At 49.2% G+C, this 16,475-nt stretch overlaps 1 protein-coding gene across 1 annotated transcript in view; it reads right to left on the bottom strand.

Annotated features, from left to right (window-relative positions):
* The window catches only part of rnf123 (ring finger protein 123), an 83,228-nt gene that overhangs the window by 45,721 nt on the left and 21,032 nt on the right, over positions 1-16,475 (bottom strand). The window contains exons 23-27 of the mRNA XM_030418888.1: positions 15,601-15,740; positions 14,328-14,384; positions 11,484-11,615; positions 10,663-10,738; positions 10,395-10,479 (exon numbers count right to left, since the gene is read on the bottom strand). Coding sequence (XP_030274748.1) covers positions 10,395-10,479; positions 10,663-10,738; positions 11,484-11,615; positions 14,328-14,384; positions 15,601-15,740 — 490 coding nt within the window. The remainder of the gene's footprint in view (positions 1-10,394; positions 10,480-10,662; positions 10,739-11,483; positions 11,616-14,327; positions 14,385-15,600; positions 15,741-16,475) is intronic.

The following is a 16,475-nucleotide window of genomic DNA, read 5'->3' as shown; positions in this document are numbered from 1 at the left end:
TGTTCACCTGGTGACGGCAGTGGATGAAGAGTGGGTTCATCCTGAGGGGACCATGAACAGTTCGGTCTTTGTTCATGTGAGTGCAGGAAGCGTTGCTGAGCCGGACCGGAGGACCCCAGAACCTGATCCTGACACTCGGGTCAGTTCTACAGTGAGAACCCGTTCTTGTTATTTACAACACGTCCAGGTTTGAGAGCTTTTCTGGGTTTGCTCCACAGAAGTGACAGCAGACGGATCTGTGGTGGTTTTTACAGCCAGGCAGCTCCTGCTGTCGACTGACGAGATCATCTGAAGAGATTCTGAACAAAAAACTTCAACACACACGTCTTTGTCTCCTTCACTGTTGTTGTTGTAGTTGACCTGTCAGCGTGACGGTCGGCCCTCCGGACCGAGACAGCCTCCCTCTCTGGGGGTGAGAGCCTGACAGCGTCCTCTGCTTCCTGATGGTTAACGAGGACTTTGTTCTCCTCTGACGAGCTCACAGATGTTCTCACTGCGTCTTTCACTCGTGTTGCATCACTGCTGCTCCTTTCACCACATTCATCACCATCATCATCTTTTCATTCAGTCGGCTCATCAGAAAGCTTTAAAGTCTCTCTGGAGTCAGACAGGAGGAGCAGGACGGCCGCTGTAAGCAGCAGGTGACCCGTCACACTTCAGCACCTGATGAGCTGCAGGTTCTGACTACGTCTCCGTCTCTGCTGACAAAAGCTGAATTTAATGTATGCAAAGCTTCCTGATTCTCCTCGACTGAAATCACCTCATTCACTCGACGCTTCACAGCGAGCGGCCAATTCACAACTCATCATTTTCTTATCTTTGTCATTCTGAAGGACTTTTCATACAATTCTCCCAAATGAACGCATGTCTCGTGTGTTCAGCATGTCCTTCATCAGACGAGTCCAGCGCCGCGTCCACAGAGGGAAACACTCCTGAAACCAGTTACCCTCCCAGTCGCAGCGGGACACGATTACATCGAAAAACAATCCTCCAGCTGAGAGGGATCAGCAGCGACCGCACAGAGCAATAAAAATCACAGCAGGCAGAGCTTATGTGCTGCAGAGAAACAACATCCCCAGAGCCCAGGCCTCTCATGGTCCAAAGCTGCTAAGCTAATTAGCCTCGGTCTCAATCTAATCTGTGGATGGCTGCGAGCTGCTTCTGATGTCTTTCAGCCTGAGGTAATGGACAATAATTAGCACCATTGATTTTCTACCCTGTGGAGGGAGAGAGGGGGCAGAGGGCTGTTAATAGTCCTGATGTGAGCAGAGAGGAGAGGGAGACTCGATGGACTCATGAAATCCACTGCAAAGATCACCATTCAAATCCATCAGCGCCTACAGAGAGCAGCCTGCGACCGGAGGAAGAAGTGACCGAGGAGACGGACGAGGTGACTGTGAGGTTTAAACCATCATGTAAAAATAACAACCAGCATTTTCTGGTCAAACCTGCAGGATTCACACTGCTTTTCAGTCCAGCACACTCCATCACAGCTATAACTACAGAAACCAACCGAACGTGGACCACAATTCATTTCTGCAAAGTCAGACCGAGAACATTTAGCAGAGTGATCAACAGCTTTAGCATTAGCTTCATCTGAAACACACCTTAATGTGCCGCTACAAACGCACCTGCCACAGCAGCAGCTTCAGAGGCAGTTTGTACAGCCAGCCTCAGGTGGAATACAGTCTGTTACCTGCCCTTTTACCATCAGATCACACGGATCTTTAAAAGTAGTAACCTCCAACATAGAACACCTGTATCTGTATCTGCATCTGTATCTGCATCTGTAACAGAAGAAATCTTTCTGGCCGTCGACTTCACTAAGTGCTGAATATGTTTCTTGACCTTTCCTGTCAATACTGATCGCAACATAACAACACGGTCAGCCTCAGACCAGCCTCTCACACTGACGACACGTGTCTGATCTTCCTCATCAAACTTCAGTAGTAGACACAAGTTACCCACCACGTCAAACCTTTAACTTTGTGAACGAGCTGCTACAGAGTCTTCACCCAGCACCAGCATCACCTGATAGCTTACCTGCCTTAATAAGATTTAATTGGTACTGCTGCAACTCCAATTTTTCCATTTCCAGAGACTGCCTCTCCATCTGCTACAGCAACAGCTCTTTTTGCTGCTCAAAGGTTAAAGCTACTGCAGTAGAACGCAACCCTGCCACTTGGAATCTGTAAAACACCATCTTCCATTAAAGCAGCCCTCAACGGCCCTTCATTTCCTCGTTTAGCCGCTTTTCTCCAATATCGACGTCATAATGCTCAACGAGCTTCAAGAGTTGCTCTTTCGAATGAAAACAATTCAAAAGTTCATCTGATGGAGACTGAACAAAATCAACAACAGTCACCACAACAGGACAATCTTGATCCCTGAGGTGCCTTCCTGCCAACAACCTACCCAGAAACTCGTTCCTCTCAACGCTGGTCTTCACTCTCAGCAGGTATTTATGCACTAAAATCCACTAGAACCAGCAAGACAACTGCAAAAACAGCCACTCCTTCGAATCCAGGGATGAGACAACCGCTGTTTTCACTGCAACACTTTCTAGATTTATGTATGAATCCCAAAAGAGGAATCAAGTAAGCAACTAACCACACACGAACCTCAACCAAACCTAATTACACACAGACAAAATGATCTCCATCACAACCAATAACCAAACCTCCAGACCATGAGGCCTCCTCAAACTAAAACCCAGACTACCACCTCAAGTCCTCCATAGGAAACCTGATACCAATTCACTGAATCCTCCTCTGAAGGAATAAACCCCAAAGCTTCAGCAGTGCAGAGAGAAAAAAAGCTACCAACTCGCATAAACAGTCCAGATTCTGTCAACAGCACCGAAGCTGTCTGTGTTCAGAGGTTTACTTCCCACCTCACGTCGATGTGAGACCAGATACTTTTCTTGACTTTGTGCTCGACCCAACCAGGCCATCCGGAGACGGTTCCCCTGGATCCGGTTGGTTGTTCTGGTTTACTGCGGTTCCACATAACTGGAACAGCACCTCTCTGATTTATTACACACAAACACTTCAACACACACGATTGGCCAAACACTATTAGTAAAGCAGGCTGCATGTGAGCTGCATCAGGACGTGAAATGAGTTCAGAACGCAGCTTGAGGCCGTTCAGGGGGCGACTTCTCTCCCATTCAATTAATCAGCTCGGCAGCTCGGCGGTACAGTAACAAACAAAGTCCAACTCCAGTTAGATGGATCGCTGCTCTGCCTGCATTTCCTACATGTAGCTGACTAAAATCTGCTTCTGCAAAAGGGGTTCAGCTTTCTTCAGGACAGTCAACAAAGACAGGTTTGTTTCTATCAGTGTACTTTAAGTCTGTTTTAAAAGTCCCAGCTGATTTATGTGCTGTTGTTGCTGTCGTCACTATGAACTGAACACATTCAACTGAAGATGGAGGCAGAGATGTTTGTGTTGATGGCTCAGGACAGATGGAGGCAGAGATGGAGGTCGTCTGTGTGGATGTGGAAGTTATTCAGTCTGTAAAAACCAGGAGGATGAAACTGATGATGGCGCCTGAACGCAGCTTCTGTTCGACCGCTGCAGTCGGGACGTTAAAGATCTGGATCGCCACACTTCATCATTCTGTCACCAGCATCAGATTACATGCGTCCCTTAAAACAAATGTAAAACACACGATGCTGTAAAATCTGAAGATGTAAAAGAGATCAGCGGGGCGGCGCCTCAGAACCGGCCCTGTGGAGGCAAACTGATCCGTCTGTACCGGTCAGCTCCCTGTCAGCTAACTGGAACATGAGATTTATCACAGTGGTTCTGTGGAGACGAGATGTGCTTTCTGTTTTCTGTCAGTGTGTCAGGATGTTGTTGGAGCCGCTGGCAACACAGAAGACGTCTGAACACTTCAATCAGCTGATGATATTTTCAACATGTTGAAGTTTCTACTGGATTTTCTGGACAGATTTCTGAGCAAACGTGTTTAAATGAAAAACAACAAACATTCCAGAGGTTTACAGTGAGAGAGACACTCACTGATCTGCATACAAATATAAAGACTGAGTAGATTACTCAGAAAGAAACCTGGTCTTTGTTTCTGTCCGTCTGTCCGCTGAGTGGCTGACTGATGAAGAGAACAAAACCATCAAAACCCAAATCAAGTCCAACAACAAAATACACATATACAATACAAATAAACTGAGAAATGTTTATCTTAGTTTGATGATGGGTAAAGTGTAGACATGAGGAATATCTAAGATTAAAACTTTAACAGTTCTTTTCCTAAATAGAATGTGCAAATATTGGAAAAAATGCTCAAATTCTGTCTAACGTAACGGACTGTTACAGTTAATGTTAAAGACATATTGCTTGTGTTCCGTGTGGAGCGGGCCCAGCAGAATCCAAAGGGTCCACACGGCGCTGCTTGGATGAGCAGCTTGTCGATAGCATCAACACAGTGCTGACGTGTTCTACACTCACTGGTCAATAAATACCATTACGTGTGGACACTAATGGGAGCAATAAGGTGCAGGACTGACTGAAGGAGAGTCCTTTGATGGAATCGGATCCCGGGTTGACGGGTCGGACTGATTGGAGGACAGAACTAATGTGTGCTGATGATGATGTTCTCAGTGAGCCGACAGTCTGACGTCTGTTACATACAGAATGATGCTTTTATCACCTGCAGCACAAAAACTGAAGCTTCACTTCACTTCAGAATCTGACCTGCAGGTCACACAACTCTACCTGTCTGTCACACCTTCACCAGGTGAGCGTCCTCGTATCCTTGTTGATCAGTTTAACACACATTTAGTATTCTGAGAGGAAATAACCACCCGGAGTTTAAATGAAATGTGTGTTGAATAAAACACACACGTAGTTCTGGACCTGCCAACTGTGTTTTAAGGTGAAGACGTGTGTATTCTTAACTTTGTAATTGAAATTTTGCACAACTGTGCATTTTGTAATTGTTTCTAATTTATTGTATGTTCCATCTACCTGCCCAGGGACTACAGGTGGAAAATAGCAACTTGCTAGAACCCGGTGCAATGCATCTCTCCTTGTTTATACATGTGTTAATGTGTTATTGTGCACTGTCCCTGTTTAAATAAAGAAATAATAATAATAATAATAATAATAATAATAATAATAATAATAATAAATTGTACAAAAAATGTTTTAAACACGTCTTCATCAATATCACCACGCTGTGGACGACAGCTGCTTCACTTCATTTCAACAACTACGTCACTGATCAGAAAGCCTCCATCAGCCTCCATCACCTCCATCAGCCTCCATCACCTCCATCACCTCCATCAGCCTCCATCACCTCCATCACCTCCATCAGCCTCCATCACTTCCATCAGCCTCCATCAGCCTCCATCAGCCTCCATCACCTCCATCAGCCTCCATCACCTCCATCACCTCCATCAGTCTCCATCACCTCCATCACCTCCATCAGTCTCCATCACCTCCATCAGTCTCCATCACCTCCAATTTATGTGCAGAGAGCCTTTCTGTGGTCTGACTACACCAACTACACCCACGCTACACACAGCCTCCATCAGCCTCCATCACATTAGAGCTGATTAAGTATATGATGTATGTATGACATCATCGTCTGATAACAGACAGAAACAAAAAGGTGCTCGTTACAGAAACATGTAGGAACAGAGAAGGAGGGCGAGGCTGAGCGGAGAGAAGAAGCCGGCTGCAACTTCACGCCTCACAGGTGAGAACTGATAACAGGAAGAGATCTCACACACACACACACACACACACACACGCACACACACTCACAATCACAGACACACACACACACACACACACACACACACACTCACGCACACGCACACGCACACGCACTCACAATCACAGACACACACACACACACACACACACACACTCACACTCACACACACACACACACACACTCACACACACACACACACACACACACACACACACACACACACACACACACACACACACACACACACTCACAATCACAGACACACACACACACACACACACACACTCACACCTGAGAAACCTCAGCTTCAGACACCAGCTGTGAGACTGATCAGCTTCACTTTAAAGGAACAGTTCAACATTTAGTGTTCTTCTTCTAGATGTTCACATTAATCCACTCTCATCTTCAGACACTTAATATGAGCAGGCCAGCAGCTGGTTAGCTTAGCTTAGCATTAAGACCTGAGACGGGGGAAGCGTCTGATTGGTTAAACCCAGCGGAACAAACTCCAGTTCCATATAAACAGGTCAAAGCAAAAAGCTCAGAGATCAGACGGATCATTTAAAGGGACTGAAACTGTTGGAAGCACCTGAGACCACCTCCACCTGAGAACTCACACACTGTGTTTGGTGTTGGACACAAATCCTTCTGACACACAAAGACGTAAACAGACCGACTGATTCCTCACTGTCACATCGTCTGGCTGATCATTTGTTGTGAACCAGAAACTCAGAAACTCTGTTGTCGAAGTGGATTCAGCCCCTGTGAGGTCGCGGCTGCTTAATTACCTCATTTGTCAGAGAGGAAATGTTGACAGTAGCTGAATATTTGTGAGGCTTTTTCATGAGCAGTAAATCATGCAGTGTACCAACATGGCGGCTCCGCCTCAGAGAAATGGGATGTGGGTCAGGGTGGCGTCCACGCAGTCTAACCAGTCTTCAAGACAAGTCTCAGGTGAAGACCATCACGTCCTGATCCTTCCTGTGTTTGAGTCACCTGATGAATCTCAGTTCAGTCTTTGATCTCTTTTAGCTGCTTTTGGTCTCCAGCACCTCCTGAAGGACGGATCCGTCTCTTTAGCTGCTGAATCTGCTTAAATCTGTGTTAAACCCTGATGATTCATCTTGTAAAGGCTCCTCTATGTTACCAGCTCGTCTCTAACTGTCTGTCTGCAGCGTGCAGGTAGTGTACAGTGACTTCTGACAGCTTGAGCTCTGAAAACGAGGCTATGAGAGCTGAGAGTGAACAAGGACAGACACACAAAGAGCAGGAGCAGCCAGGCGGACCGTCACACTAACATTACTCACACTCATTACCATGTGACTCACTAAGTGACATTACTGAGACATCCATGATGAGGATGACTGAAAGATAAGGATTATAAACTGCTGAGTCAGGGACACAGAGAGATGCTTGATCAATAACCTGATGGACGGCGGAGAACAGGTGGAATACTAAAACAGGAGGAGATCACACGAAGGACATACAACGCCGTCAGCAGGACGAGGCCGATCTGGAGACACCTGGTGCAGCAGTCGAGCACCGGGAGACGTCTGGAGACACCTGGTGCAGCAGTCGAGCACCGGGGGACGTCTGGAGACACCTGGTGCAGCGAGACGAGCACCGGGAGACGTCTGGAGACACCTGGTGCAGCGAGACGACCGCCGGGAGACGTCTGGAGACACCTGGTGCACCTGGTGCAGCGAGACGACCGCCGGGAGACGTCCGGAGACACCTGGTGCAGCGAGACGACCGCCGGGAGACGTCCGGAGACACCTGGTGCAGCGAGACGAGCGCCGGGAGACGTCCGGAGACACCTGGTGCAGCGAGACGAGCACCAGGAGACGTCTGGAGACACCTGGTGCAGCGAGACGACCACCAGGAGACGTCTGGAGACACCTGGTGCACCTGGTGCAGCGAGACGACCGCCAGGAGACGTCCGGAGACACCTGGTGCAGCGAGACGAGCACCAGGAGACGTCCGGAGACACCTGGTGCACCTGGTGCAGCGAAACGAGCGCCGGGAGACGTCTGGAGACACCTGGTGCACCTGGTGCAGCGAGACGAGCACCAGGAGACGTCTGGAGACACCTGGTGCACCTGGTGCAGCGAGACGAGCACCAGGAGACGTCTGGAGACACCTGGTGCAGCGAGACGAGCGCCGGGAGACGTCTGGAGACACCTGGTGCAGCGAGACGAGCACCAGGAGACGTCTGGAGACACCTGGTGCACCTGGTGCAGCGAGACGACCGCCGGGAGACGTCTGGAGACACCTGGTGCACCTGGTGCAGCGAGACGACCGCCGGGAGACGTCCGGAGACACCTGGTGCAGCGAGACGACCGCCGGGAGACGTCCGGAGACACCTGGTGCAGCGAGACGAGCGCCGGGAGACGTCCGGAGACACCTGGTGCAGCGAGACGAGCACCAGGAGACGTCTGGAGACACCTGGTGCAGCGAGACGACCACCAGGAGACGTCTGGAGACACCTGGTGCAGCGAGACGACCACCAGGAGACGTCTGGAGACACCTGGTGCAGCGAGACGAGCGCCGGGAGACGTCTGGAGACACCTGGTGCAGCGAGACGAGCACCAGGAGACGTCTGGAGACACCTGGTGCACCTGGTGCAGCGAGACGACCGCCAGGAGACGTCCGGAGACACCTGGTGCAGCGAGACGAGCACCAGGAGATGTCCGGAGACACCTGGTGCACCTGGTGCAGCGAAACGAGCGCCGGGAGACGTCTGGAGACACCTGGTGCACCTGGTGCAGCGAGACGAGCACCAGGAGACGTCTGGAGACACCTGGTGCACCTGGTGCAGCGAGACGAGCACCAGGAGACGTCTGGAGACACCTGGTGCACCTGGTGCAGCGAGACGAGCGCCGGGAGACGTCTGGAGACGCTTTTCTTCCATCAGGAGCAGTTTGATGTCGGGGACATGTGGACACTGAGGGACCAGCTGAAGGCAGCAGACCGGCTGACAGACGTTCAGACTCTTCACTGCAAAAACTGTTGTTCAGCTGATTTTCATGATTTGAGTTGAGAATGTTATTTAAACACAGTTGGTTTTTAAACGACCTGTCAGCTGGATCACAATCCAGTGTGTCTTCCTTCAAGGTGCAGCGCCGGGTCCAGCACTCGGACCACTGCTGTTCTGTTCCGGGTCCAGCGCTCGGACCACTGCTGTTCTGTTCCGGGTTCTCCATATACATTCTGTGATCAGATAACAGTTACAGCTTCAGAACACTTGTTCTGATCCACTGTGTGATGACGGTGACCTGCTCTGTAAGAACCACCTCATCACTGCCCTCTGCTGCTGGAGACTTCACCCTGGTCCATCTTCACTTAAAGATCCCAGAGCTGTTACTTCTTCCGGAAATCAAGATCAAATGGATTTCAACTGGCACACAATTTCTTCCAAATCAATAAAGCCTTGGCTGTGTGGTCCCCAGAGCCGGATCAGAATCGCCTCCTCATTCCTGGAACAATCTGCAGGAGGACCTGACGGTGTCAGAGGTGATGTCGGGGTGCTTCAGTTAATTTAGAAAGACAGTGCTGATGGTTCTGTTGGTCAGTGAGTGTCTTCAGTGTCAGTGAGATGATGTGATGGAGCTTCAGCTCACGTGACGACTCAGCATCAGTCACAGGATGTGATTCCTGTCCGCCGGTGGTTTTCTTCGGCACCAGCCGCAGCTTTTATCGTCTGCTAATTGAATTTCCTGCACACTGCAGCCCATCGACAGCGTGTGATGCGCCCGCTGAGGCCTTCGTTATGTGGATGTGGATGTGAGTGTGTTACTACATGTGTGAGTCACTGCGTCAGCATCAGAACGATCTGCAGCTTCTCCACAGATCCTGGACCTGAGAAGAAATGCTCCGTGTTCACCTGCTGCCTGGACACGCTGCAGGTTTTTAAATATAGTTTCATATTAATTCCAGGTGTATTTTTCTCAGCTTCTCAGTTTTCAGTTGTTTCTCTGTCGCTCCTCTTCTGTGTCCCAGCGGTGAAGAAAGACGTCCTGGACTGAGGAGGCTGAATGTGATTCTTTCCAGATTAAAGCTGATTATCCAGCTAACCACAGAGACAAACAGCCTTCAGCCACATCAGGACTGTTCAACACTTTAATCCAAATCATCCTCCACACAGCGTCACTGCGGACACAGTCTTAAGTACGGTGGCCTGAAGGGCTCCTCTCCCATTACACAATTTTACAAAGCTGATTTCTTCTCACCACCGTTTCATGCTGATCCCCAAACAGCCATCAGACCTTCACAGTGTCGCTCCGAGCTGACGAGTCACCGGGGGAACGTCTCGTTCAGTACAGCTCGGTGAAAAGCCTCGCAGGACTCAACATGTCTGACTTCTACTGATGTGGTGAAGCAGCTGACCAGGAGTCTCATCAGCTGTTCATGTTGTAGTTTAATTTAAATTAAATGTGACGCAGAAGCAACAAACATTACAGCTTCCTCTGAGAGCTGCTGCGTCTCATCATGTAAGGTCAGCTGACCAGAGACCAGCTGCTCAGTGACCTCAACCAACACATGAGCACCAAACACCTGTCCATCAGAGATCTACTGCACGTCCACACAGGCTCAGGTGCATCATGGGTAAAAATCACGCTCACACTCACACACAAAGGAGAAGCTGTCTTACCCCTGTCTGTCTCCATCCACCAGGATCCGAACCAGGATGCCTGTAACAGCCACCAGGATGGGGTAGTGGTCCACACTCTCCAGACCTGCAACACACACACAGTTATATATACATATATATATTCATAACAACATAAACCTGAAACCTCAAATACATTTTACACTAAACAATAATAAAGAAGGAAATTCAGATTTGTGTGTGTGTGTGTGTGTGTGCGTGCGTGCGTGCGTGCGTGCGTGCGTGCGTGCGTGCGTGCGTGCATGTGTACCTGGCAGTCTCAGGTTGACGACTCGGTCGAACAGGTTCTTCTCTGCTGTCACTCTGTTCAACACCTGGTTGAGAAGCTGCAGCAGAAGAAGAATCACAGTCAGACTCTGTGTCGTCTGTAACAGCCTCAACATAAAGATCTGTTCTCTGCTGCGCTGAGGAAGATGAAGATGAAGAAGATGAAGATGAAGATGACATGCTGCACACCAACAGAGGCTGCATGAACATGTCATCAGAAGCCAGAACAGTTCAGCCTGAAGTCTGTCCTGTAACAGCTGATCAGGCACAGATGTGTCTCTTCTTCTTCTTCTACTTCTCCTCTTCCTCCTCTTCCTCCTCCTCCTCCTCCTCCTCTTTCTTCTGTCAGCCGGCCTCAGCTGCAGGTCAAAGTGTCCTTCAGCAACATACTGAACCCCAAATAGCTCTTGATGTGCGGTTGGCACCTTGCATGGCGGCCTCCGCCATCACTGTATGACTGTGTGTGTGTGAATGGTCTTCTTATTCTTCTTCTCATCCTTCTTGTTAGTGTTGATTCCCTTCAGGTTTCTTGTGACAGTATGGGATGTATGGTGGATGTAGTTAAAATACTAAATCAAAGTGCTCGTTATAAATGGATCCAATGTTTAAAGCCTGGATGTGACGACAGATCAGAGTTTATAAACTGATTATATCAAATATTGATCTGAAGACACTCTGATGATGAAATGAATGAAGTGGGGAACAAGAATAGTTTAGTGGAAGATAGAAACAGTCAAGTCACCTACAGGTACCACAAAGTTAAACCGACTGGTTCTGACTCGTGTTCTGATCCACTGTACTGACCTGAGCGAGCCGTCTGAGCAGCAGCTCAGCAGACGGACGGGACCAGTCGAGGAAGATCTCTGGAACCAGAGTGACCGTCATCTCCAGCACCCGCAGCAGGCTGACGGACAGGTCGAAGCAGGTCGCACACACCTGGAACAACGCGTGACATCATCAGCGTACAGGTCAGCTGACTGCGCAGGAGGCAGGTGACACCGACAGGTGAACAGTGACCCGGCTGGAGCTCCCGGGTCCAGTCGGGTTATGAAACACTGACGCTGGTCTTATCAGCAAAAAAGTCCATCAGAGCTCCATACTCCATACTCTTCACTGACTCAGGACCTGAGGACAGGTCCACATGAGGTTCTGCTGCATCATGTAGACCACATGAGGTTCTGCCCCGTCATGTAGTCCACATGAGGTTCTGCTGCATCATGTAGACCACATGAGGTTCTGCTCCGTCATGTAGTCCACATGAGGTTCTGCTCCGTCATGTAGACCACATGAGGTTCTGCTCCGTCATGTAGTCCACATGAGGTTCTGCTCCGTCATGTAGTCCACATGAGGTTCTGCTCCGTCATGTAGACCACATGAGGTTCTGCTGCGTCATGTAGACCACATGAGGTTCTGCTCATGTAGTCCACATGAGGTTCTGCTCCGTCATGTAGTCCACATGAGGTTCTGCTCCTTCATGTAGACCACATGAGGTTCTGCTCCGTCATGTAGTCCACATGAGGTTCTGCTCCGTCATGTAGACCACATGAGGTTCTGCTCCGTCATGTAGTCCACATGAGGTTCTGCTCCGTCATGTAGTCCACATGAGGTTCTGCTCCGTCATGTAGACCACATGAGGTTCTGCTGCGTCATGTAGACCACATGAGGTTCTGCTCATGTAGTCCACATGAGGTTCTGCTCCGTCATGTAGTCCACATGAGGTTCTGCTCCGTCATGTAGTCCACATGAGGTTCTGCTCCGTCATGTAGACCACATGAGGTTCTGCTCCGTCATGTAGACCACATGAGGTTCTGCTCCGTCATGTAGACCACATGAGGTTCTGCTCCGTCATGTAGACCACATGAGGTTCTGCCCCGTCATGTAGACCACATGAGGTTCTGCTCCGTCATGTAGTCCACATGAGGTTCTGCTCCGTCATGTAGTCCACATGAGGTTCTGCTCCGTCATGTAGACCACATGAGGTTCTGCTCCGTCATGTAGACCACATGAGGTTCTGCTCCGTCATGTAGACCACATGAGGTTCTGCTCCGTCATGTAGACCACATGAGGTTCTGCTCCGTCATGTAGACCACATGAGGTTCTGCTCCGTCATGTAGTCCACATGAGGTTCTGCTCCGTCATGTAGACCACATGAGGTTCTGCTCCGTCATGTAGTCCACATGAGGTTCTGCTCCGTCATGTAGTCCACATGAGGTTCTGCTGCATCATGTAGACCACATGAGGTTCTGCTCCGTCATGTAGACCACATGAGGTTCTGCCCCGTCATGTAGTCCACATGAGGTTCTGCTCCGTCATGTAGACCACATGAGGTTCTGCTGCATCATGTAGACCACATGAGGTTCTGCTCCGTCATGTAGTCCACATGAGGTTCTGCTCCGTCATGTAGACCACATGAGGTTCTGCTCCGTCATGTAGACCACATGAGGTTCTGCTCCGTCATGTAGACCACATGAGGTTCTGCTCCGTCATGTAGACCACATGAGGTTCTGCTCCGTCATGTAGTCCACATGAGGTTCTGCTCCGTCATGTAGACCACATGAGGTTCTGCTCCGTCATGTAGACCACATGAGGTTCTGCTCCGTCATGTAGACCACATGAGGTTCTGCTCCGTCATGTAGACCACATGAGGTTCTGCTGCATCATGTAGACCACATGAGGTTCTGCTCCGTCATGTAGTCCACATGAGGTTCTGCTCCGTCATGTAGACCACATGAGGTTCTGCTCCGTCATGTAGACCACATGAGGTTCTGCTCCGTCATGTAGACCACATGAGGTTCTGCCCCGTCATGTAGACCACATGAGGTTCTGCTCCGTCATGTAGTCCACATGAGGTTCTGCTCCGTCATGTAGACCACATGAGGTTCTGCTCCGTCATGTAGTCCACATGAGGTTCTGCTCCGTCATGTAGTCCACATGAGGTTCTGCTCCGTCATGTAGACCACATGAGGTTCTGCTGCATCATGTAGACCACATGAGGTTCTGCTGCATCATGTAGACCACATGAAGTTCTGCCCCGTCATGTAGACCACATGAGGTTCTGCTGCATCATGTAGTCCACATGAGGTTCTGCTGCATCATGTAGACCACATGAGGTTCTGCCCCGTCATGTAGACCACATGAGGTTCTGCTCCGTCATGTAGACCACATGAGGTTCTGCTGCGTCATGTAGACCACATGAGGTTCTGCTCCGTCATGTAGACCACATGAGGTTCTGCTCCGTCATGTAGACCACATGAGGTTCTGCTCATGTAGACAGAACATTAACGAGCTGTAGCTAATGACTCAGAGGACTGCCAGTGACGAGATGAACCCAGATGGTTCGGTTCAGGGGAAGTGGACCTGATGTCTTTAACTTTTAAACATCAGTGTCGTGAAACAAACTGTTTCCAGCTGCAGCACATCTGGAATCTGAAGATGATTGAATGTTTACTGTGAATTCTAATTAAAGTGATAACAAACGCAGAAACACTGACAACACAACCCACACCGGACTCTCAGGAACCGGTCCACAGAGAGGAGAGAAGCTCCAGGTGGTTTAAAGGCCTTCATGGATATGACAGGTGTGTGGTGACTGGACCAGGACCTGGACCTGGACCTGGACCACATTATCTGATGGAGGTGTGTTGTTACCTTGAGCTGACGAGTGTCCACAAAGTTTCTCTCTGGACGTTCTGCTGCTTGCTGGATCTGAGTGAAGAGGAGGAGGAGGAGGAGGAGGAGAAGGAGGAGAAGGAGGAGGAGGAGAGGAAGAGGAAGAGGAGGAGGAAGAGGAAGAGGAAGAGGAAGAGGAAGAGGAGGAGGAGGAGGAGGAAGTTAAAAATGAAGCATGCTAACATGAGCTAGCGGTCAGTAGCCAGCTGGTCTGATGTCAGCTGATCCTGAGGGGAACACCATGACATGTCTTACAGCTCGGCTGCTGACGGAGCTGAAACCAGAAGAGAAACTAACTGCTGCAGCTTGTTTGTGGAGTAAATGCCGAGTGTGAGGGAACAATAAACTGCTGCTGAGCTGAAAATAGCAGATATTCCCGCAGGATGAAGATCAATCAGAATACTAAGCGGTGCTAAATTGGATGATTCACAGAGTATTACTGAGGATTTATCCACACGGCAAAATAATCTCATTAGAGGGAAACAAACAAAACACTCAACGCTTTTTCTAATGTGGACAGCCTCCTGCATCAGTGCTGCTCCGACGGATCAACACCTCCTTCACACCCACTGTTTTATGATCACAGCCTCCTAGATCTCAACGCGAGGAAATACATTTCTGTTCGGATGGATAGAAACGCCACCGCTAACACAGGGAGGAGCACTGAGACAATGAACAGGACCAGTAACACACAGAGACGATCGGTGAAGCCACTGACGGTACACATGCTGTGTTCTGTGTAACGTCATCTGACTTTTCACCTCAGAACAGAAATAAAGCTGTATCACATTCATTAATCAGTCAGTTAGTTTTCATGCTAACTTCCTGTCGCTCACAGAGTGTTTTCTGACGTCCTCCGGCTGCTCTCACTCAACTCAGACAGAAAGTTTTACCTGCTGCCGAAGTTACCGCTAACTGCTGCTAATGTAGCCGCCGTTAGCTAGTTTGCTTCTAACGGTCCATTCGCTGCTGTCAACGTTTCTATTTCGGGTCAATTCTGTAGTTTTGTTCCCTTCACTTCTCCTCCTGCTATCAAAGCTTCCTGTGCATTCAGATGTCCTTTAACAGCTGCAGTTTCACACGTTTCTCTCCTTGAGATCATGACAGAGTCATAAATCAGCTGTGATCACGTCCCTGCAGTCAGAGTGAAGACATGTCGCTCTTTAAACATCCGTCTTCAGCCATGAGCTGCAGGAGCAAACCAACACTGACTCCATGATGTGAACATACAGACCACCTGACGTCCACTCACCTCTTGGATCATGCCGATGAACTCGGAGAAGGCCCAGTTGAGCTGGTTCAGGACGCTGTTTAGGAAGGAGGCGGCCATGTCTTTGTCCAGACTGAGCAGCTCCGCCATGTGTCTCTGCAGCAGCAGCGACGGACATGGCTCTAGACCAATCAGATGAGAGAGGAGGTGTTAACAGACGTCAGAGGAGCTGAGACACTAGATGTTTAACACAACAACCACAAACACGTCAGGAGACACGAGGCAGCTTCATCACACCAGGTCCCCGAGTCTACACGGAAACATCTCGTCTGAAAAGAAAAGTGACATCACCACACAAACAGTCAGAGTTCAGGTACGAACACGTTTCCTTCAGAGTGAAACCGCTTCTCCATGTTCAATGGGAACTATTCCACCGGGTCCAACGAACAGCGCCATCTCAGCACCGTGGCAACGCTGTAATGAGCTCATGTGGAACAGACGTGTTACCAGAACTTTGTAACAGTACTGGTCGTAGAACAGGTTTACTACCACAGAAGAAGACGTGGCTCCTCTGTTAACGAGTCAGACGGACGTCTCCGACACATCAGACGAACAACACAATCTATAAGAAACATGACGTCTGCTGTCAGCCGCTCATATTTATATTAATGTCATTGTTTTGTATGTCATGTTTTATAAGTGTCCCGGATGAGAACATGAATATTTAGTTGTTACAGCGACTGTGGAGCATTTACAGAGAAGCTTCTAATTCTGATGTGAACTGTCCCTTTAAATAAAACAATGAGTCAATTAATCAATGAATTAATGAGATGAGACGAGGCAGGACGACGACCAAAATGAGTCGACGACAGCAGAGTGTGTTCACAGGACACCATGTTTAAAAGAGGAGGAGGAGG

Source organism: Sparus aurata, chromosome 6, assembly GCF_900880675.1.
Source record: "Sparus aurata chromosome 6, fSpaAur1.1, whole genome shotgun sequence".
NCBI lineage: Eukaryota > Metazoa > Chordata > Actinopteri > Spariformes > Sparidae > Sparus > Sparus aurata.
This window is presented reverse-complemented; position numbering and strand designations above follow the sequence as displayed.